The sequence below is a fragment of the Aristolochia californica genome, unplaced genomic scaffold (genome assembly GCF_029961685.1).
Source record: "Aristolochia californica isolate CCGP_79_NKW_82.1479 unplaced genomic scaffold, dmAriCali1.0.hap1 SCAF_16, whole genome shotgun sequence".
Taxonomy (NCBI): domain Eukaryota; kingdom Viridiplantae; phylum Streptophyta; class Magnoliopsida; order Piperales; family Aristolochiaceae; genus Aristolochia; species Aristolochia californica.
The window spans coordinates 5893943-5916219 of NW_027181837.1; the positions used below are offsets into that span (position 1 = coordinate 5893943).

Below are 22277 nucleotides of genomic sequence, written 5' to 3' on the forward strand. Positions count from 1 at the left end.
AATTGAGAAGATGATTTAGTTAAGAGAGAGAAGATCATCCAAGGGAAACCTTTCTCACCTGAAGGAGCCCCTGGACCATGTCAAACAACTTTCAGATGACAACCCCACTAATGCCAAACAGAAATGTCAAAGTTCCAGTACTGTCAGAATGCCAAATCTGCTGATGATAAAAAAAAAAAAAAAAAAAAAAAAAAAGGAGAAGCCTTTTTCATTACTTATATAGAGAAGATGGTACTGCAGATATTGTTTGCTCATTAAGAAATTCAAAAGTAGCTTAACTGGGGAATTGATTTTACCATTCATATCCAGCATATGTCACCAAAACTTAAATCATTATCGTCATTTATATTCATGTTCATCATCTAAGAGATTCTTACCCTATTATAATCTATGATTTCTTCACTCCGATCGGATAGCAAATCATTTGGCTAAAAGGGCATATGTACCACGACTCTGAGTGACAAAATCTGCAATGCTTCTTTGACATCTTAGAAATTGGAGAAACAAAGAATAATGAGACATACAATGCATTGCACACCTGCATTAAGGCCCTCAATAACTCTTCAACAGCATGTTAAAGAGACCTATCTTCATTGCAATTTGTCTCCGATTCAGGAATCTTCCTCTTGAAGAAAACATAGACTCGAGCAGAAGGTGAAAAGCAGAGCCTGCAAGGATTCACATACGTAGTGGAAATTACCTGGTTACTTTGTCAACCCAGATGCTACTTTGAATCTCTGACATGTAGCAATCTTCCACCGCTTGGATTGCTAGAACCTTCTCAGACAACTGAACTCACTTCAAAGTTCCTCTTCTTTATAAACTAAACGCCAAGCAGATACTCTTGAACAGGAATTAGGGCCTTGATTCAGCCTTAAGTCAAGAATAAGAGAGAATATGAGGAACTAGGTTAATAAAGAATTCGGGGCAACATAGTCAAATGAAACACTGCTCTCTGTATCTCTTGTATTTCCTTTCTTCTTTCATTATTTGAAAGTGAAATTGACTGCATTGGCTTTGCACTGAGTCATACTTTACACTCTTGTCCTTTAATCAATCAAGTCACTAAATAACAGAAACATGGGTAGCTGTGAGCACCCTTATCCAAAATTTTCGGTTTACTTGATAACCATGTCTAACTCTGGAGAACTAACAATTGCATGATTCTCAAGGTGGCTCCTCCATGTTGTTGGAAGCTTTTCTAAGTTTGCATTCTCAACTAGTTTATATTTCATTCATAGCAGTGGCCTAAATTGAGAACCACCATTCTAGTTTTCATAACGAAAAAATAAGAAAAGACTATATCATGTGGCTATTTTATGTGTGATGCAGATGTTAACTGGATAAGAAGCTCAAAACCTACCATTTGAATTTTGGCAGAATTAATTTCCTCTGCAAATATCTTTTCCTCTGTCTCTCTTCCAAGAGCTACAAAAATAGAGGATGTGGGGGCAATCCAGATTACATGGTAAAGTTTTCCTTCTCTCCTCATAGCTTCAGATTACCAATCAGATAACCTCACTGTTCTGCCTTGATGAAATGAGATGTCAATAGCTTTGGAACTGTGAAACCATTGAAGGAGTCAACTTCAAATAGTTCTTTCAGCTTCTCATCGCATTTGATTCTCCTTTTATCAGCAGGATCCTTCAATGGCAAAAGAATAAACTGATTAAAATACATGCAGTTGAATACAACTTCAAAAAAGACCATTAAAAGTTTTTGTTCCTATTCTCTTGAAAAGATAACGGTGTACACTCATGTAAGTTTTCTTTCCTCCTGTAAATTAGGCAGGTGACACAAAGAACAACATTGCATTAAGGGAAAATTTTCACAGGATATGTAAAATTGCTAATCCGCATTTTGTCTATACAATACATGCAAATTGCCATGCTTATCCACTAAAATGATCACAATTGATCCATAAAATGCCATTGATTAGGTAAAGAAGAAATTACCTGTAGGTTATTTTGTTTAATATAATCCCACATCCTCTTTACGACATCAGACCTTGATAAAGAGCTTTCACCAGTACCAATGAATCTCACTAAAGCATCGGAAAGTGGAAGGGGTGCGAGAAAACCTGAGCTTCCTTTCCGTTTCTTTTCCTTTGGCTTCAGCTCATCTGAACCTGAATAGGCAGAGAAAGTATGCTGTTATCAATTGTTAATAACTTTTGACTTGAAAATAAATTCCCACCTTCTTCCCTCTCTTGTTTGCGCTGCTTTTCCTTTTGCTCCGACTTGGCTGGACCAGCTAAATCAGTAAAGACATTAAATTAAACACATGGATATTGATCCTTTTTATTTACAGGACGCTTATTAAGGGTGCAGAAATATTTTCTTCACACACCGCCTTAATTTAGTTCTGGCTTCTAAACTGATACGATAAAAAGAAAATTCTAGCCAGCTTCACAGTATATATAACAAATTGACTGATCCCATTTTATATATTGCACACTACCTTCATCTAAGGGCCATATATGCTTTGACAAAACCTTATTCATTTGGAACATGTTGATACTGTTAACACCAAAAAGTGTGTGCAATGTTGCATCGCATATTATGTTCCGTCTATTCTCTGGGTCCTGCAACTTCTTCTCACGGATATAAGCCCATAGCTGTTTTACAACCTACACAAACATAAAAGAGCCAAAATTAAGTTACAGGGTAATATGCATTATCATTTCCTAAGAGCACCATTAGTGCAAAAGAAAAAATAGTCTTTTGTTGTTCAGAACTACCTCAGTTCTTGATAACTCAGCCACTCCAACAAATTCTTGAAGCTGTGGTGAAAGACTACATAATTTTGTAAATCCACCACCTCTTCTTTTATTGTCTTTTCGGTCCTTGTTTGCTCTACATGAGAACCACATGTTTTTAATTGGTTATTGCATTTTACCAGCCTACCATTTTCATAAGCACATCTACAAAATTTAGCACAAGGTTATTTAATCAAATGAAAATCGCACGCAAAACACAAACATTGATAGATTTAACTTTGAAATATGGACAGTGCCCCATCTAGATGGTTTAGATGTTTGATGTGATGTACATTTTGCTAAGAAATTTGCAAATGCACATGGATCTGTTGATGCCAAACAGAAACAGTTACTAGGATAAAAGAAATAACTTTTTCAGAAGGAATAAACGAAATAAATACCTTGAAAATGAAGCTAGTAGTTTAATGGTGGACAGCTAAAATGTTAGATTTCAGAATGGATACTTTAACTACATAAAGATGTGAAATTTTCAGGAGAAGAAAGGGAAACGAAGAGAAATGCTAATTTTCCATTGATGATCCAAATATTATTCCAAACCCAATACCTGAAATCACATTGATGAAAACTTTGACAGTTACCTTAGGTTCTCTCTTTCCCTCTAAATCACATGTACTCATAAGTTTACATAAGTTGAGAGTCGTGTATGTCAGACACCTCCTACAGGCTACAACATGAAAACATTGCATGAATGTTGTCAGCACAGCAATCGGAAGCCTTCATTTCAGTCACTACAGTAGGCTACTATGTTATCCTTCCGCAACCCTTCTGTCATCTAGTAAGTCACCAGACAAACAAGTGGATCCACTCACATTACTATGACTATAATACATCAAATGAGGCTTTAAAGAAAACTTGAACCAAAGACTAGTTTGCAGATAGGGCATAAGTTTGTGGCTCCATCAGTAGCATAATTATCAGGGTAGATTGTCCAGTGTAGTTAGTTTGTCATTGTAAAACATCTCAAACGGTGATATTTACAAGCTCAGAGGATTTAATCCTGAAAAATTCAAAGTCAACATTTCTCTTTATTAGAAATTAGGGTTCTCTAGTTTATCAGTGTTAAAAACAAGCATATAGATTGCAGTGTGATGGTTTATTATGAGTAGTATTTCCACACAAAGAGAACGCTACTTGCAAATACATCTGTCAGCTAAAAAAGTTCTCACTTTCCTATAGCCAAGATGAAACCTTAAACTTTACACGCTCAACATCAACGCAAGGAATAATCTAGCTATAGATTAACGCACTGAATGTTACCTACTCTAAAACTGTCTGTTCAAGGGGCCAAGCTGGAATGCTTAATCAAACATTTGATCAAAATTCACATTTAACACATTAAATCAAAATTTCAGCAGTATAACAGCTTGCATCCACCCTTGAAAACCCTGCAACCCTAGTCAATAAATCTCCTAACTGAATTGGGTATCATCTGAAGTCAAGACAAACATATCGAAAAGGACAGAAATTTAGAAACAACAAAAGAATACTAATACTCCAACTAAGCAAAACCGAACATGAAAAAAAGAAAAAAAAATAACCCATTTCAAATAAAGAAGTAAAAGGAGATTCACGAAAGCTCACGTCTTCTTCTTTTTCTTCTTCGCATTCCGTCCAACGTCTTCCTCCTGCTCCTCCTCTTCATCCCCTTCATCCTCTTCAGAATCAGTCCCGTCAGCTTCCGCTTTCCCGTTCTTCGCTTCCTCCTCTTCCCTCTCCTCCTCCTCCTCCTTCTCGTTCTCCTGCTGACTCTGCAGGAAAAGATCCACCTGCTGCCGGATGAAGGCCTTCTTCTCCGTGAGGTCGATGCGGAAATCCTCCTCCAACTTCCGCCGCACGATAGCGGTGGTGGTCGTGTTGAGGTCGGAGGTCAGGAGGAATTCGCGGAGGCGTTCGATGAGCTCCGAGTCGGACACCATTTTTCCCGTCTCTTTATTTTTTGTTTGAAAATTTGGATTACCAGGAACGGTCGCGTTTCTGCGGGAGAATTGAGGTATCTCTCTCGCTCTCTCTGGCAACTGGCTAGTATTACTGGGGAGGGAAAACGGCATAGACGCATGCAACGCCTGTGCTAGGGGTATAATGGTAAATTCACGTTGCGTAACATTCCTCTTCCTGAATCCTGACTTCCTCGTTTTGCGCTGTCCGGACACACACACACGAGGGGGACTGGAGTCTAGAAATACGTGAGTACATGTGGGACCCACTAGAGATTTGGATTCTTCAATCTCCGCCGTTGATTGAGCCTCGTTTATTTGATGGGCGGGCTTAAGAAGGGCCTAGTGAGTTTCACAAAGCCTTCTTTCCAGAGCAAATATCCTCCGTCCCCTTTGGCGAATTTATATCCATTTGTACTACTAATGAATATAATAAATAAATTATTTAATTATTAATATATTATTAGGAATACAAATTACTTAAAATAATAATAATAATAATAATAGTAATAACAATAAAAATAACAATAATAATAATAATAGTAATAACAATAACAATAACAACAACAACAACAACAATAATAATAATAATAATAATAATAATAATAATAATAATAATAATAATAATAGTAATCTAATATAAAGGATGAAGTGTATATTTTGTACATATGTTTTGCATGATTGAATGTCATGTCATGTGTGTGATGTTGAATTATTATTTTAAAAGTAATATTGTGAATGTGTTATTGAGTGATTGTATGTGAATGTGATGTGAATATAATGCCACCCAGTTAAAATATTATTTTATTATTATTTAATTTGGTTCACTTTAGTTAAATTCATCTGATTGTAAGTAATATTTAGTCACATACAGTTCTATTTTACAATAATGCTATCTATATTAAAGGTGTATGTTTATTATAATTTGTAAATAATTTCATTAATATTCAAATAATAAATCTTAAAAAAAATTATATTCTTGTCTTCTATGTGGGTCTTATTTAAAAACTATTTGCATCAAAGGATTGAGAATTTATCTATAGTGGATTTGAAAATCATACCATAAACAAGGTGAACTTAAACCATACAAGACACAAATACAACTGTTTGGTACTAAAGCAGTGATAGGAGAGACATATATGAATACCATCCAGGATGTATAAATTTTATTTTAAGTCATTACTAATGATTAATTTCTTTATAATATCATACAGATCCAATACTTTTTTGGTGCGAAACACGCAAAAAGGTTATCTTAGTTGTCCAATCATGAACGGACGACTGAGATAGTTGTTTGATCGGACGACTGAGATAGTCGTTGATCATGATCGAATGGTTGAGATAGCCATTGATCATGATCGAACGGCTAAGATAGTCATTGATCAAACGATTGCGATAGCCATTGATCGGACGACTGAGATAGTCGTTGATCCTGATCGGATCACTAAAGTTTTTAGTTTTTAAATATATTTTTGTCAAGTCTCCCTTGAGTTTTTAAATATATTTTTAATATGTACGATATTAATTTTATTTATGAGCAAAATTAGTTGAAAAAATATTTTAGAACGGGATTCCTTAACTAATAAGGTGAGTATGATTCTCACCCTCGTAAAGATTTATCCTCCAAAATTCTTGCTAAGTTGATCTTAGGTTCAAATACACTTATTTCAAATCATGGTTCGTTTAAATTAATCTTAACCTCATAACAAAGTCAAATTTTTAATTTTTTTTTTAAATGCAAAGAAGGGGAGCTAACAACACGAGACATTTGTTTTCGTTATCCAAAGCTTGGGGCGGTTTGACCCTAATCGGAGCAAAACTAACCATATTGTGCTATAAATTATTGCTGACCCTTTGACAATGCAGGCTTGCCTCCCATTAGCTAACATTGATTGAAACTAGAGGCCTCTTCACACTTGGATGAGGATTTCTCTATGTCACCTCATATGGTTACTCTATTGGGCAAGCGAGTCCAAAGAAGTATTTTAAATTGTGATTTACTAAGCCAACAAAATAATAAAATATTTAAATATTAACCTAATTAAAAAAATAAAATTTTGATAATTTATTATTCCCAAAAATAGTTAGTAAAAATTAGATAATAATAAAATTATTATTTTTTTAAAATAATAATCATAATAATAATTTTATTTTCTTTTCCATGTAAGTGAAAAAACCACCCAAGGCTGTGGGAATTGGAATCTTTCCATACCAGGTTAGAGAGGAAAAAAAAATAATTAAAAATTGCAGAGACAACCTCAAGTGTCCTGCCCCTCTGCCCCACCACTCTCTTCTCCCGTCTTTTACGAAAGTCGGCGAGTGGATAATGCCGAAGCCTGTCAACGGGCAGTGACCCGTGAGAATGTTGGAAAGGAGTCACAGTAAATTTTTTTAAATGGTTAGCTACGATAATGCCCATGGAGAGTGACGCAGGCGGAGGTTTAGTTGAATTAAAAGAAAAGGGTAGAATTGTCATGGAGGTTTTTGTCTTACGGATTTGGCGTGTTGTTGCTTCGAATGGACGGCTTGTCCCGTCGTTTCCTCTTCGTGGGGGCTCCACTGGAACTTTTTCAGTAATTTTAATTTTAATTTTTTAATTATAATTTAGGTTATAATTATAATTTTTAAAAAAAATTTAATTAGGTAATCATTAATTATGACGCCACTGGGTTAATTTATTTTTCCACAAGTAGACGACAAAGCAATGAAAGAAGTTTTTATTACATTTATTATATCACAAAATTATTAATTGTTATTTTAAAATTTACTAGATTACCCTGGGCTTTTCTTCTTCTAAAATTTCCAGCGTAATTTAGGTTAGAACATCTGTTGCAGTTAATGGGTGGGTAATTTAGTTGGGAAGAAAAAAAAACAGAGGATTTCTATCATTTATGAAGATTATTAGGGGTTTTTTTGGTAAGTAACTCTTTGATTTTTTTAACTTTTCGATCGGATATTAATCCGTTGTCTGACTGCCGATCGGAAAAATAAAATATCTCCTTCCCTTCTTCCTCTGTCTCTGTCCTCTGGCCTCTCTCTCTCTCTCTCTCTCTCTCTCTCGTTTTTGATCGAAGAACTAAAAGCACTTCACGAGCTTCTCTCGCTCTGTAATTCCTGACCCAGAAAAGAGAACGGGTGAGGTTAGCAAAATCACGGGCTTTGCCTCGCTGAACATCTCTTTCCTCAACCGACAGACGCCTTCTCGATCGATCCATCTGATCCTGCGGCGAGTCTCCTGCCACGTCTGCCTCGTCCGATCAGTTTCTGGCACGCCGTCTCCGCGGGATAATGAAACCGGAGCTGCTTCTCTTTCGTTGAGAGAGGGAGGCGGAACTGGTTGCGGGGGATGGATCGAGCGGCGGTGACGGTGGGCCCGGGCATGGACATGCCGATAATGCATGACAGTGATCGGTATGAACTTGTTAGGGACATCGGTGCTGGGAATTTTGGGATTGCCAGGCTTATGAGGGATAGACAGACGAGGGAGCTGGTTGCTGTTAAATACATCGAAAGAGGCGAAAAGGCGAGTTCTGATGATGATACTCTGCCTTTCATGTTCATCTTTGGTTATTCTGGCTTGTGATTAATTCGTTTCTATTTGATTGGGAAAGTTGAGTCTCTTCTGGGAGTAAATTTGTTTAGCTTGGAATGATATGAGCTGTCTTGGTGGTTGTGAAATGTTTGAGTTGGTTCTCTGCAGCTTGAAATCCATTTTTTTTTAATGAAAATATGAGTCTTACTGTTTTATATTATTTGCTTGATTGTAAACATACGGAGGAGTTGTCAAGATGAAATCGAAATCGTTGGGGTTATACTTATGGAAACAGCTGTAGAGTTATACCAACTGTTGGATTGATTTTGCCTAGAAAAATCTTGTATTTATTTTACCAAATGGACAAAAGATGGGCGGACTATGGCGACTACGATTTGTCCATTTATACTCAAAAGGCTTTAATGATTCTGTGAACTGCAATTTTTTTATCTGAATTTGACAAGTCTGCAAGGCTGCTTGAAGTTCGTTGCGACTATTTTTTTCTGGATGTCTTTTTTTTTTGTTTTTTGTCTTAAAACCTGATGAAACCTTTTGTGGTATTACTGTTATCCCTTTTTTGGTGTTACTGGCAGCTACTGAAGATTCTTTATTGATTGCTTATCATGGTTAATCTGAATAGATGCTTAGTCATTCTTCTCTTCCATTTTTTTTTTTCTCAGTAATCTAGCTAGAATTTCATTGGCAATCTATATATTCAGAGATGTACAGAATACGGTTGATTTGTTTTCTTCCTTTTGGATTTTGTGTTACTCTTTGATTCAGTAAAATCATCTAAAACAAGTACAGAAAACAGGATTATGGCAGGAGACATAGTAGGGAACTTTAACCAAGTCTTCGTAGTGTATATAATGAATTTATTGTGCTCTACTTGGTTTTGATGGATTAGTGGTGAATGAGTCTGTCAAACTGAAATTGATGTGACATTGCCATAGGATTTTCTTGGCATCATTTAGCTTGTTTATGCTACAGATAGATGCAAATGTAAAGCGAGAAATTATTAACCACCGGTTACTGAGGCATCCCAACATAGTCAGGTTCAAAGAGGTTGGTTCACTTTCAAAGTTTTTCTTGTCTTGCCCACTTCCAAAATTGAATGCCACCACTAATGATTGTTCTCTGCAAAATATTTGTAGGTTATATTAACGCCAACCCACCTGGCTATTGTGATGGAATATGCATCTGGAGGAGAGGTTTTTGAGCGTATTTGCAACGCTGGTCGATTCAGTGAGGATGAGGTTGTTCATTTGACTTACATTTATTTTAATTCCTCTGAGTTATCAGCTGTTTTAATGCACTGCTTGTCCTGCAGGCTCGATTCTTCTTCCAACAACTTATATCAGGAGTGAGCTATTGTCATTCCATGGTAACTATTGTGATCAATTTTTTTTTTTTTTCTTCTGTTCGGTTCCTCTGTATTGCATACTTTGAATAAGTATTTTAATTTATATTTTCTATCATATTCTCAATGAAGCAAGTTTGTCACCGGGATCTAAAGCTCGAAAATACCCTTTTGGATGGAAGCCCTGCTCCTCGTCTGAAGATATGTGATTTCGGGTACTCCAAGGTATACAGTCTTTGTTAACTTCTTCTTCGTATACTGTTGGATTGGTGGTAACAATGTGTGCTTATTAATCTAATCTTTGCCCTCACTAAGTTTAATTTTTAGATTGATCTAGAAGTTTGTAGTTGTACAATGTCCTTGCTTTTGTCATATTACACAAATATGATTTTGCACCTGCTTTTTCTATTTACATTTTCTGGCTATGTTGTCTAATGTCTAGTTACCCTTCTTAGTCGTCACTGCTGCATTCTCAACCAAAGTCAACAGTTGGAACTCCTGCTTACATTGCTCCAGAAATATTGAAGAGCAAGGAATATGATGGAAAGGTAGGATGATATTTCTTTGATGGTACTGGCTTTCACAGAATGTCGGTCCCTGATTATGTTCATTATAGTTGAATGTTTGTAATAGAAAGTTTTTTACAGCTATCTTAGAAGTGTTATGCTTGTTATTCCATTCTCTTTTGGTTAATTGTGTTTGTGAAACTCTAATAGAAGAATCTTTTGTTATTTGAAGTTATATTAAATTTATAGGACAAAGCTGCAAATTCTAGTCCATCATCTCAAGTTTATCAAAGCATAAGGTACTTGTAGTCCTGTAACTTTCCTCAATTACGATCAACACAGTTCTGAAACTAAACACATAAATGAAAGTGTTGATTTTAGGTGCATTTGGTCATTTGGATGATAATGTAGGTATCCACTGTGAACTTGGCACAATTTATTTCCAGTCCATGACCTTTAACCAACAGACGGAAAAACACCTTTTTAGCCTTGTTCTGTTTCTAGTTGTTGTTCTTGTTTTTTCTATGTAATTTTTGGTTATTTATACACTTTACGCCACTTGGGGCCTTCTTAATGAATCCACCTTTCTCATTGATATCATGAAAAAAGAAAAGCCAGTTTTTTTTGGCCTGTTCAGGGACAGTAACAGGTGATACTTTCTCACATACACAACATCTAAAGTTAGTTAGATTTGTTTTTACCTTGAGCATTTTATGATTTTACTCTTTGCCGTGATAAAGGCATGGAACAGAAATGGATATGCTGTAACCAGGTCTCTGTTTTTACAGAAGATCATTTGTCATATCAAAACATATGTTTCTGTCTCCCTCTTTGTCAATGTTCTCGTGAACAATGACACAAATGGGAAGCTTTTCCAAATGTTTGATTTCTCTGCTCTTTCATGCTGTTGTTATCTATCTGCCTGCTTTGATCAAAAGATTCTGAATTTAGAACATGCTCTTTTTTAGTAATGTGCTGGCTCTGCTTTCTTGGCACATGGGCTTCTTCACTCCCATTTTCTTCTGCTTTACCTCTTGTTTTCTTCCTTCTTCCATAACTAGCTCTGACTACAATCGTCGTTAAGTTCCTCACTTGTGTATGCCCATTAAAAAGCCTTGTTCGACTTAGAAGTTTCATAAAATAAGGTTTACCCCATGCATCTTGACTAGTTTCCTGTTTTTTGCATGAGGGTTCAGCTGCCTATCATGCCATATTCCTAATATCAGTACAAATTGCAAACCTAGGTGTCACCACTTGTACCATATTGGAGGCGAGAATTAGAAGGATTTCGTTTGCAAAAAAGGCTAGAAGTGGTCCCTTCAAAATGATATGGTTAGAATTCTGGCTTTTAAATGGATCTTCTCAGTGTGGGTACCCATAGAATCAGTTATTCTTTTTTTTTTTTAAATGGCCATAGAATCAGTTATTCAACATGGAGTTCTGGAGAGAAGCAGTTTTTCTATTCTAATCAATAGTCAATTTTCTAGCTTAAGTTTTCACCTAAACTGCGGGTTTCTGCTTGAGATGCCTGGATACCTGGTTATAGAGAAAACTTTTGGAGTGATGAAAACTAAGCTATACATGTTTCAAAAGAAGGGTCTATTACTGCTACTGCGATTCAATAAAGTTGTAGTGTCTGAGTGTGAAATATTACTGGTGGTGGTTCAATTGCCATATAATGAGAATACCCAAACTCATTGGATTCAGGGTCAGATAAGAAAAGCTGCTTCTTTTTTTCAGCCAGCAAACTGCTTAATGTTGTAGTCAATTGGAGGAAGCCCTTTCCTGTGGAGTTCTACGTTTGTATTACTGCAAGACAGTTTGTTTCCAACGCAGGGAACTGAAGTAGAATGAAGACAAAAGGAGGGCATTGCTGAGGACTTTTTTATGTCATAAAGGCCCTAGACAGCTTGCTTTCATAGGGCAAGGTTTCCATGGAAATTGCCAATAGCTGGATCCTAGAACTCATTAATAATTTGCAAACAAACAGAAAAATCCTAGTTAGATGTTAGGGATAGTGCTGAAAAAGAGGCATATGCAATAACCCATGTCCTCCACCTGGTATTCATTCTTATTGGAAAAATTTTTGGTACCTGGTTCCTATTGGGTGGCTGTGGAGTGGAGCCTTCTTCAAAGATTGGAAGTGATGGCTGTAAAATGAAGTCATCACAGAGACAAAATATCATCTACAAGTTGGAGTAACTTGATGCTATCTGAACTGTATTAATTGCAAAAGAAAATATAGTTAGTGGTTAAATTAAAGAATCATCAATTTCTTTACGGCACATGAAAACTTTTACCAGATTTGCATTTGTGCTATTTCTAGGGCTTAGTTTGCATCATCTGTGTCTTGCATATGGAATGCAAATTCATTTCTGACTGCTTCAAGAGCACTGCATTGCTAATAGTTGTTTCAGATTCATGTATAGTAAACTGTGGGCTATAAACACTTTGAGATATTTGAGTTGAAAGTATTTTCTGAGTTTTTTTTTTCTTACATCTTCAGTATTATTCTCCTTACTGGCTCAACTTTTTCTTTCTTTTGACATGTTTCAGATAGCAGATGTGTGGTCATGTGGAGTCACCCTATATGTAATGCTGGTGGGTGCATACCCTTTTGAAGACCCTGAGGAGCCCAGGAACGTCAAGAATACGATACAAGTAAGTCACTAATTCTTAGCAATGCATTAATCCAAAAAGAAATTGACATATCTGGGTCGTATTTAATGGCTGTCCTTAGAATTTCTTTGTATCTTGCAGAGGATTTTAAGTGTACAGTACTCGATCCCTGACTATGTTCACATCTCTCCTGAGTGCAAACACCTTATCTCAAGGATCTTTGTGGACAATCCTGCCATGGTTAGTGATAAATTTTCAAATGGACCTCTTGATCTCTTGTAGATGATGCGGATAGAGTTAATTCTTTTCCTGTTGAATTTAGTACCGTGTTCCCATCTTTGATAGTTGGAAAACGTCAGCAAATCATTATAGGAACTTTTGATCTGCATGTTAGATAGGATGGAGGGAGAAAAAAAGTTGACATTCAGCTGTCCTGAACGTTTGCTTGTTGAATAACTGAAACCTTGACTTGCTACTCTCTTTCTCTCACGCTGACACACAAACACTGGGCTGGGAACATTATATTTTGTGTGATGTCTTGCACAACCTGAGTCTTTTGTTGCACTGCTGCTTAAATTTCAGAGAATAACTATTCCTGACATCGGAAACCATGAATGGTTTCTGAAGAACCTCCCAGCTGATCTCATGGATGATAATGCAATGAATCAATTTGAAGAGTTTGATCAACCCATGCAGACGAGTGAACAGATTATGCAGATCATTATGGAGGCCACCCTTCCTGCCATTGGAGCCCAACGTGACCCCTTGATGGATGGCCTTGACCTTGATGATGATGATGACATGGAGGATTTAGAGAGTGACCCTGACCTGGATGTGGACAGTAGTGGGGAGATAGTCTATGCAATGTGATAGGACATGATTCAGAAAGTCAAAAGTCCTACAGACTCTAGTGTACCTGAAAGCCTTATCCAAGGGTGCTTGTAAGGGAGCAGACAAGCAACAAGGGTATTGTAAAGGGCAAAATACGGCGTGAGCCCCTTCAGAACTCTACTTCTGGTCAGTCTCCAGCTGGTCATTGTGACTTCTTTTGATGAATGCTGCTCTTGCCCCATGTCTTTGTAATGTTTGGAAGCTTTATGTTTTTATCAAAGGGGATTTCAGATATTTACAACCTACTTGGTCTGTGCGTGCTTCTTGTGGAAAATCCCCTGAAAACTTTTGTTGTTCCTTATTGATGTTGTGCTCTAGTTATTCCATTTTTTTTTTTCCTTTCTTTTATTTTGCTGTGGGTTATTTTTCATTCTTTTCTGTTTTTTGTTACCTGATTACTTTTTCACTGAGTTGTATGTGCTCTTCCACTTCCACCATAGGTTTTTTATTTTATTTTATTGATGGTTCCCTTATTTATGGTTTTGGCTGCTTGTTTTGTCTCTTTAAACTTGATAGCTCTGGACAATCTTTGTTTAATCAGTTTCTCTAACAATTGGAGTCTGTACTGGTAAACATAGGGTTAATTAAATACATAATCCTTATAAAATTTTTTTCAGGGTTTAAATATTTAGGGCTGGAATGCCTACATACCCCCTACTCTGCTAACTCTCATTGTAGACCCCCCTCAAACGATGATATTATACTTCTGCTAGTCTCTTCTACCCCATGCCATAGCCTCATGCCTGTATTATTTGTTTCGTTTAAGAGTGGAACAAGAAAACAAAACTAAGATATAGCCATTGGAATCAGAAATAACCCGACCTTCACCTCCAAACCCCCTCTCTAATTTGCTCAACCCTCACCAAAAAAATAATTATTTTATTTTCCTATAGTTGCACAAAGGGATTTAAGGGATATTGTATAATATATGCTACATATATATCGGATATTGGATAAAAACAGTAAAAAAATATTACTATAATATTTCAAAAACTGATATTTATGTATCATATCAGTTCCTGGAACGTATGGACCTTATTATAATAAAATAATTTTTTTTTAAAAAAAAAAAAAAACTGAGCCAAACCATCTGGTTTGTGTTGTATTAGGAGGAGTTTGCAGCAAGAAATTAATTAAGCAGGGTTGGAGCAAAGCAAAGATTTGATACGCAGTTGCTTTCCGAAAAGCAGACAAATGAAGGCGTCTACGCGGAGAGAAGCATACCCAAACGTGTATGCGAATGGGTTCCGTCCGATGTGAAACGTTTGCGTGCGGAGAAAGTAGTCGGAGCTCACTGCCCGCCTCATCTGCGCGTTGGCTGGTTCATTTTTTTTCTTCTTGTGCTCTGGCAAAATTCTGTCTTGTCGTCATTCCTCCGTTTACAATTTATCCGTCAAGGGAGAGAAATCAGATTCTTTGGTTAATGGATCCGATTGTGGAAAACAGAGACGGGGAGTCAAACTGTCACGGGATCGCAGTCAATGATGGAGACGTAGGAGCTGATGTGCTTGGAAGGGAAGAACGATTTCAAAGTTCAGGTTGTTTGAGCCCGCTCACTAGGGGTTGGCAGTTCTAATCAGTTTAAGGGGATTAACTCATTTGTTTGTCTATTTCCTTCCTTGTTACCTGTACTAACCAACTTCTTTTATCTATTTACACAGATACCCTTTATCCCGCCAGTTCCACCTGCCGTTCCACCTGCCTTTATTATAAATGAAGACTCGCAGCAGAAAGTTGTGCCCCCTGCTCTCTTCAGCAACTTCTTCTCTCTTTCTTGGAAGCCTGCCAGACAGCATGGTCACCGATCTCTTCTTCGCCACAGAAGTCAGTTATGATCTCCTCAAAGAACTGGGCAAGCTCTGCCGCAAAGCCTGCTTCTTCAAACACAAAGCCGCTGGCCATCTGAAGATGTCCCTGGAGCAGTTGCTTCCCATCATTCTGGAGATTCAGGAGACCGGCGCCGAGCTTCCCCCGACCCGTCTCTCTCAGCTCGTCGCGCTCACTGATAAGCTTCGCCAAGGCGTCAAGCTTGTCCAGAAGGCCTCCGAATCCAGCCGCTGGAACGTCTACTCTAACCTCCAGCTTTCCAAGAAGATGGAAAAACTGGAGAAGAGCATCTCTAAGTTCTTGAACGGTCCTTTGCAGGCCCATATACTGGCAGACATCCACCACATCAGGGTGGAGTGCGGCAAGAGGTTTGATAGGTTGGAGAATTTCTCCACGAGACTCGAGCAGAGGCTTGGGAATGTCAAAGCGGGTCAGGATCGAGTTGCATATTTGGAGGAGCTAATGAAGAGCGTGGAGGAGGAAAGAGAGGGTTTTGGCTCTGGTTGTAGTTTGGGAAATGGGATCAAAGTCGGGAAGGAGAAGGTGAAGGAGATGTTGATCTGGAAGGAAGATTTAAGAGTCGTGGGCATTCGTGGGATTGGAGGAAGCGGGAAAACGACTTTGGCTAAGGAAATTTGCAGAGATAAACAGATAAAGAGTATGTCACTTTCCTTTCTTTCATCTCTCTACCCATTTTATTTTCTTACGATATGTTGGACTCTCCATTTTTTGTTTTTAATTTTGGTCTTTTTCGTTCAGTTTAAAGGTCTCTCAACATGCACGTTTTAACGGGTTGGAAATATTTTGATTTACCATTCAGTAATCTCCGTCATTCTTCTTAACTCCTTAACTATAAATTCTACAGGTTTCTTCAACAAAATCATCTTTGAAACTGTTTCCCAGTCACCAAACGTGGAACACCTCAAGCAGAAGATCTTGGAACAAATTGTGGGGACTAGTTCAACAAATCCCTATGAACCAGTTCCTCAATGGAGAATTCGTTTTGAGCAGAGGACAAGGGGACCCACTCTCGTTGTTCTGGATGATGTCTGGTTGATTTCCCAGCTTGAACAACTACTTTTCAACATACCTGGGTGCAAAATACTTGTGGTCTCGAGATTTTGGTTTCCCCAAATAATCGAAAGCAGTTACGAAGTGGAGTTGCTCAAAGAAGAGGAAGCTCTGTCTCTGTTCTCTCAGTCTGCTTTTCTTCAAGACTCGATTCCAGTCACCGCTAACAAGAAACTTGTAAAACAGGTGAGGTTAATAAACGCACACAAAGCTTCATATCTGCTGGTTGTTTGTTCTTAATCCTATTGTGTCTCAAGACATTACTGTATTTATCAGGTTGTTGAAGAGTGTAAAGGACTACCACTAGCTTTAAAAGTGATTGGAGCTTCTCTACGGGATCAGCCTCCATTGATTTGGCGAAGTGCCAAGAACAAGTTATCAAAAGGAGAACCCATCTCAGAGTCTCATGAGGTCAAATTGCTGGAAAGGATGGCTGTTAGTGTCAACTGTTTATCGAGCAGAGTAAGGGAGTGTTTTCTTGATTTGGGTTCTTTTCTGGAGGACAGAAAGATCCCACTGGATGTTCTCATCAACATGTGGGTGGAAACCCATGATCTTGATGAAGTGGATGCTTTCGCTGTTCTGTTCGAGCTGTCTGACAAAAATCTTCTCACTCTGGTTAAAGATAGTCCGTAAGCACTCAAGTTTTTCTTAGGTTTCATAGTTTGAATATATTTTCTAGAAAAAAAGAGACATAAATTAACCGCAATTTCTTCCCACTGCTGAAACAGGGTTGGAGATATTTATTGTAGTTACAATGAGATTTCAGTTACTCAGCATGATATACTGAGGGACTTAGCTCTGCACATGAACAGCTGTGAAAGCTTATCCCAGAGAAAGAGATTGATCATGCCGACGAGAGATAACGTCCTGCCTAAAGATTGGCTTAGGAATAAAGATCAACCATTCAGTGCCCAGATTGTTTCAATTCATACAGGTAGCTTTGCCATTCATATGTCTCTGTTTTTTTTTTTTTTTCTCGATCCACCTGAAATCACTGACATTCAATTAAAATTTGCTTCTTAATAGGTGAAATGAAGGAGTTAGACTGGTTTGACATGTACTTTCCTAATGCAGAAGTTCTCATGCTGAACTTTGATTCCCATGCCTATTTCCTGCCTTCTTTCTTGAAGAACATGCCAAATCTTAAATGTCTTGTCTTACTAAACTATGGGAACTCTACTGCTTTCCTGCACAATGTATCAGTATTCTCCTCCCTCACTAACTTGAAGAGCCTTTGGTTAGAAAGAATAACAGTCCCTCCACTCAGTAGAAAAACAGTCCCATTGCCCAATTTGCAGAAAATCTCCCTAGTCCTTTGCAACCTCAATGAAAGCTTGAATGGGTCTCTGGGGGACCTCCCAGTCATCTTTCCTCGTCTCTCTGAACTCACAATCGATCATTCGCTTGATCTCAAAGAACTTCCATCAAGCATTTGTAATGTCCAGACTCTTGAGAGCTTAAGCTTCACCAATTGCCATGATCTTGTTGAGTTACCTCCCCAATTAGGCAAGTTAAGTTCTCTTCAGATTCTCAGGCTTTATGCTTGTGCTTCGTTGCCTAAGCTTCCACACACCATTTGTGGACTGAAGAAACTGAAATACTTAGATGTCTCTCGATGTGTTAACTTAAGGAGTCTCCCTGAAGGAATAGGTCAGTTGGACAACATAGAGAAGATAGACATGAGAGAATGTTCACTAATCATGGATCTGCCGCTGTCAGTATTATCATTAAAATCCTTGGGACATGTGGTATGTGATGAAGAGGTTGCAAATTTCTGGAAAGAAGCAGAGAAGAGGATACCTGAGCTCCGCATTGAGGTGGCAGAAGAGCGCTTTACACTTGACTGGCTGGTGGATTGAGGTGCTCTGCTCAACAATGGTAGTTGGAAAACTTCAGGAAGAATTGAAACTGATCCTTTTTTTTTTATTAGTCATGTTATTGTAAGTTACAAATGTGAAGCCCTGTTATTTGCTAACTGAATAAAGTGAACAGAAGTGCACGGCCAAACGGAGCCTCTTTTGCAAATCTCACCATACTCTATGTAGGAAGCAAATGAGGGGAATAACAGTAAGTGCAGCCACTCCTGATAGTTCTGCTGGTTTAGTGGCTGTAGCTAGGCAATGGTGTCTTCATCTTGTATATACATTGGAGCTTGCTATTTGTCAGTGAAGAGTAGTTGGTCTAATTTCTGTTTCTTTCCAAATTAGGGGTTTGAGTATATACTCCTGGTGTGGAATCTTGATTATCTCTCAAAATATATCATGTAATGTTTCTCTGTTAAATAATATTACTCACTTTACCAAGAAAGCTACTAGTAGGTTCTCTGGTTCTTGGTGTTCTTGATGTTCCTACACTGCACATTCAGGGTTCACAGAGCTCCCTCCTACAGGTATTGCTTCAAGTAAACATTTGACAATGCTGCCTTTAACCAGTATCAAATTTTATTTCATGCTAGAAACAAAGAACCAAAGAGTGACCGCATAATGCGGGTCACCCATAGATTGCAGAACAGCTAGTATTAATTTCGTCAATCATCAGAAAGTTGGTCGTCGGTAGTATTTATTGATTTCTTTATAGAGGCAAAATTCTCCATTTTAGAATGCGATAGGGCGTGTCGATTGAAAAGAAAATCAAAAGACCCTCGCTTCCCTCTGTAGACTTGGTTGACTGGATGAAACTCCAATTTATTGCCGAAAGAAATTTGCCCAGTAATAAATTTGATGTGAGAGAGGTAGAGGTTCTATGAGAGCGAAAGTGCTCTGGATCACTTCCGGCCGACCCATCAAGAATTTGTCGTCAACTCTGACTGAACTTTCCTCCTCTGACAGAACTTTCACATGGCAGTTTGCAGCAAAACGTGGTCTCAAACTCTCATGGACGATCGATGATCTCCTCTGATCCTCCTAATCTTCGTCAACAACCACCAGAGAAGAATCCCATCAATCCTTGCTGACATTTTCCTGCCAATTATGCTGGTCAAAAAACGATGGCTTTGTAGAGAGCACACAGAATGCGCGCCTAAAATCTACATAAGGATCTTCACTGCTCTGATCCGTTTTGGTGATGGGTTCAATAAAAAACTTAACATAGTCCATGTCGTCGTCTGCTAAATGCCGGAAGTGACACCTCGGATCGGATTAGAGTGTGAAGGAGACAACGCGAGTGACTTTCTACAATCATCTGTCCTGCTCTTCGTCTTCCGTCTCTATCCTGCATTGTGGGCGAGAAACCAGACATTTCGAATCTTATGCCTCAGGCTCAAACTCATGGATTTGAATCAGCTCCTTATTTGGAGAAGAATTACTGTTCTCAGAGAAGAAAAACGGAGGCATCTTTTGTCATTTGTCACAAACAAAACAAAGAAAAGAGAGGAAGAGAAACGCAATGAAGCTTCCCAAGTTCTACTCGTCTTTGCTCGAGTTCAATGAATCTGAGCATTGACCCCTCGTCGTCCCAAATACATATTAGGGATACACCACCATATCATTCACCCAAATCCTTCGAAATCCATGAGACGGCGCTTTTAATTAAATTAAAGATGACAGAGGAAGCTTCTTGGAAACTTTTTTCAACGGTGCGAAGGAACTGCTGTTTGATGTGTTTAATTTGATTCCGATAAAGGATAAGTTAAACTCAAATTGTACCTATCCAGGAGTTAAAGTAGGAATTGTAAACTTCATCCCATTAGGCGCTTATCTATAACTATAAATACTTTCATACCTTATCAATGATATACAATAGTGAAAATTATTTTTTCTTCTAAAAAACAAAGAAGTCACACAACTCACGATTTGCCTGCTCACTGTCTCTCAGTTCCAGATCATTGCCGACTATCGTCACCTGCAGCCACTGTGCATTTTCTCCACTGTAGCCGAGGGCCAGCCATCCCGCATCCGAAGAGACTCAAACCACCGTTCCAAATGTTCATGACCCAACCAAACCTCTTACGGTGATTAACATCCACAATTCTATTAAACTCACATCCGTCAATTATCTTTGTTGGAAGCTTTAGATGAAAGTCATTCTTACTAGTGATGATCTCTACAAGTTCGTGGATGACTCTCATCATACACCCTTAACCACAAAGACAATAAATAATCTCGCCGCTCCCAATCCTGAATACCATACATGACTTCATTAGGACAACCTAATTTTTGGTGCTCATATTTGCTCTATCACGTCGTCTCTCATTCATCTTATCAAGACTTCTCGTGAAGCCTTGAATACTCTGGCCTATACTTATGTCTGATCTTCGTGAGGTCACATCAAATAGATCAAGGAACAACTCAAGCATGCCACTAAGGGATCTTAAAATTTTTTCGAGTATATGCAGTTTATTAAGACACGTGTTGATGAACTTGTGGCCCTAAGAAAACCTACGTATGAAGAGGATCTCACTGAGAAAAATTTGGATGGAATCGATGATGATTACAAACCACTTGTCGGTATAATCAATGGTCGTGACACGCCAACTTTTTTTGATGAACTGCATAAAAAACTCATCAATAAGGAACTCTCGCTATTTGTCCATCAAACTCACTCCTCTCCACTTCCAGCTTCTGCAAATCCTGCTAACTGTTGCTTCAATTCTGGCAAGTCAGGTAATTGTAATAAATGACAACCTGGAGGCATCCTCTTACCGCCCACTAACAACTCCTGCCTCAGGTCTCATGAACACCGTCACTCTGGATGGTCGATCTTAGCCTCAACCCTACCTTGGCTGTTGCCGGCGGTGTCGTGAAAAAGGACCCATTGTTCCATAGTGTCCTGTCTTTCGTTAGATGCAATCGCTCTTGCCTATACCCTAGTCTCCTAGCCAACCTCCTCATTGGCAACCTCACCTTTTGGCACCATGGCAACCACTAGCACATCTTGCAAATGCTAGCTCTCTTACTGGTTCCCCTTGGCTTCTGGATAGTGGAACATCTCACCATGTTATCATCGACTAGAGCAATCTCTCTATTCATACTCCTTATGACGATACTGACGACATTGTAATTGGTGTTGACACGGGTCTCCCTATTACTCATACCGGTTTCAAATCTCTCTCTATTCCCTCTTGCATATTCTGTGTTCCTATAATGCAAAAATATCTTATTTCTATCTCAGTCTTGTCAATTTAATCATACCTCCTTTGAATTTTCACTTACCTATTTTTTTGTAAAGGATCTTTGCACGGGGGCAACACTTTTGCAAGCTCGAATTAAGAATGGTGTGTACGAGTGGCCGTCGTCCTTAGTTTCGTCTTCATCATTAGTAGCCTTTTCCAGTGTCAAGACCACTTCATTTGCGTGACATCATTGCTTAAGTCATCCCTCATCTTCAATTTTATGACACATTGTTTCTACTTTTTTGTTAAATTTATCACATCCTTTGGATTCTAATTTCAATTCCGATTCTTGTCAATGCAATAAGAGTCACAAATTACCATTCTCCCACTCCTCTCTTGTCTCTTCTTCCCCTCTTAATATTAGTTTCTTGTATGTATGAACCTCTCCTATTTCTTCTATTGATGATTTCAAATATTATGTTATTTTTGTTGATCACTTTACAAAGTATATCTAGTTTTATTCGCCTTGACATTGCCTCTGCAGTAAATAATTTGTCTCAGTTTATGCATTGTCTTACTACTGACCACTGGGACACTGTTAAGTGATTGTTGCACTATCTTTGTGGGACTTTGGATCATGGTATCGTCCGACATTGGCAATCTTCTTTGTCTCTCCATGCGTTCTCTGATGTTAATTAGGCAAAA

The 22277-nt window shown here is 38.2% G+C and overlaps 3 protein-coding genes across 4 annotated transcripts; 2 read left to right on the plus strand and 1 right to left on the minus strand.

Moving 5' to 3' along the window:
- Positions 1-495: 495 nt before the first annotated feature.
- LOC137953845 (upstream activation factor subunit spp27-like) lies at positions 496-4778 on the minus strand. 2 transcript variants are annotated; one of them, XM_068801366.1, is made up of 7 exons: positions 4361-4778; positions 2741-2855; positions 2461-2629; positions 2197-2253; positions 1956-2128; positions 1364-1644; positions 496-873 (listed from the first exon to the last, which is right to left on the minus strand). In XM_068801366.1, the coding sequence occupies exons 1-6, from the start codon at positions 4693-4695 to the stop codon at positions 1519-1521; spliced, it is 975 nt and encodes a 324-aa protein (XP_068657467.1). In that variant the 5' UTR covers positions 4696-4778; the 3' UTR covers positions 496-873; positions 1364-1518. The 2 variants fall into 2 exon arrangements, with proteins under 2 accessions (XP_068657467.1, XP_068657468.1); XM_068801367.1 differs by lacking the exon at positions 2197-2253.
- A 2945-nt stretch (positions 4779-7723) lies between these two features.
- On the plus strand, positions 7724-13969 carry LOC137952769 (serine/threonine-protein kinase SAPK10-like). Its single transcript, XM_068799832.1, has 9 exons — positions 7724-8236; positions 9236-9310; positions 9400-9501; positions 9576-9629; positions 9738-9830; positions 10061-10153; positions 12668-12772; positions 12872-12970; positions 13313-13969. Exons 1-9 carry the CDS (start codon positions 8060-8062, stop codon positions 13598-13600), a joined length of 1086 nt encoding a protein of 361 aa, XP_068655933.1. The 5' UTR covers positions 7724-8059; the 3' UTR covers positions 13601-13969.
- Positions 13970-15386: 1417 nt separating this feature from the next.
- Positions 15387-18750, plus strand: LOC137953444 (putative disease resistance protein At5g47280). The gene is made up of 5 exons (XM_068800864.1): positions 15387-16106; positions 16314-16705; positions 16796-17151; positions 17251-17456; positions 17549-18750. The coding sequence occupies exons 1-5, from the start codon at positions 15416-15418 to the stop codon at positions 18379-18381; spliced, it is 2478 nt and encodes an 825-aa protein (XP_068656965.1). The 5' UTR covers positions 15387-15415; the 3' UTR covers positions 18382-18750.
- The last annotated feature ends 3527 nt before the right edge of the window (positions 18751-22277 follow it).

Excerpts from the sequence above, each read along its gene's own strand:
- LOC137953444 (XM_068800864.1), top strand. The coding sequence starts at position 15,416 with ATGGTCACCGATCTCTTCTTCGCCACAGAAGTCAGTTATGATCTCCTC. Across the intron at positions 16,706-16,795 it reads ACAAGAAACTTGTAAAACAG|GTTGTTGAAGAGTGTAAAGG; the intron begins GTGAGGTTAATA and ends TGTATTTATCAG. Across the intron at positions 17,152-17,250 it reads ACTCTGGTTAAAGATAGTCC|GGTTGGAGATATTTATTGTA; the intron begins GTAAGCACTCAA and ends CTGCTGAAACAG.
- LOC137953845 (XM_068801366.1), bottom strand. The coding sequence starts at position 4,695 with ATGGTGTCCGACTCGGAGCTCATCGAACGCCTCCGCGAATTCCTCCTG. Across the intron at positions 2,856-4,360 it reads AAGAAGAAAAAGAAGAAGAC|AGCAAACAAGGACCGAAAAG; the intron begins GTGAGCTTTCGT and ends GTTCTCATGTAG. Across the intron at positions 2,129-2,196 it reads CAAACAAGAGAGGGAAGAAG|GTTCAGATGAGCTGAAGCCA; the intron begins GTGGGAATTTAT and ends CTGCCTATTCAG.
- LOC137952769 (XM_068799832.1), top strand. The coding sequence starts at position 8,060 with ATGGATCGAGCGGCGGTGACGGTGGGCCCGGGCATGGACATGCCGATA. Across the intron at positions 9,502-9,575 it reads GTCGATTCAGTGAGGATGAG|GCTCGATTCTTCTTCCAACA; the intron begins GTTGTTCATTTG and ends CTTGTCCTGCAG. Across the intron at positions 9,630-9,737 it reads TGAGCTATTGTCATTCCATG|CAAGTTTGTCACCGGGATCT; the intron begins GTAACTATTGTG and ends TTCTCAATGAAG.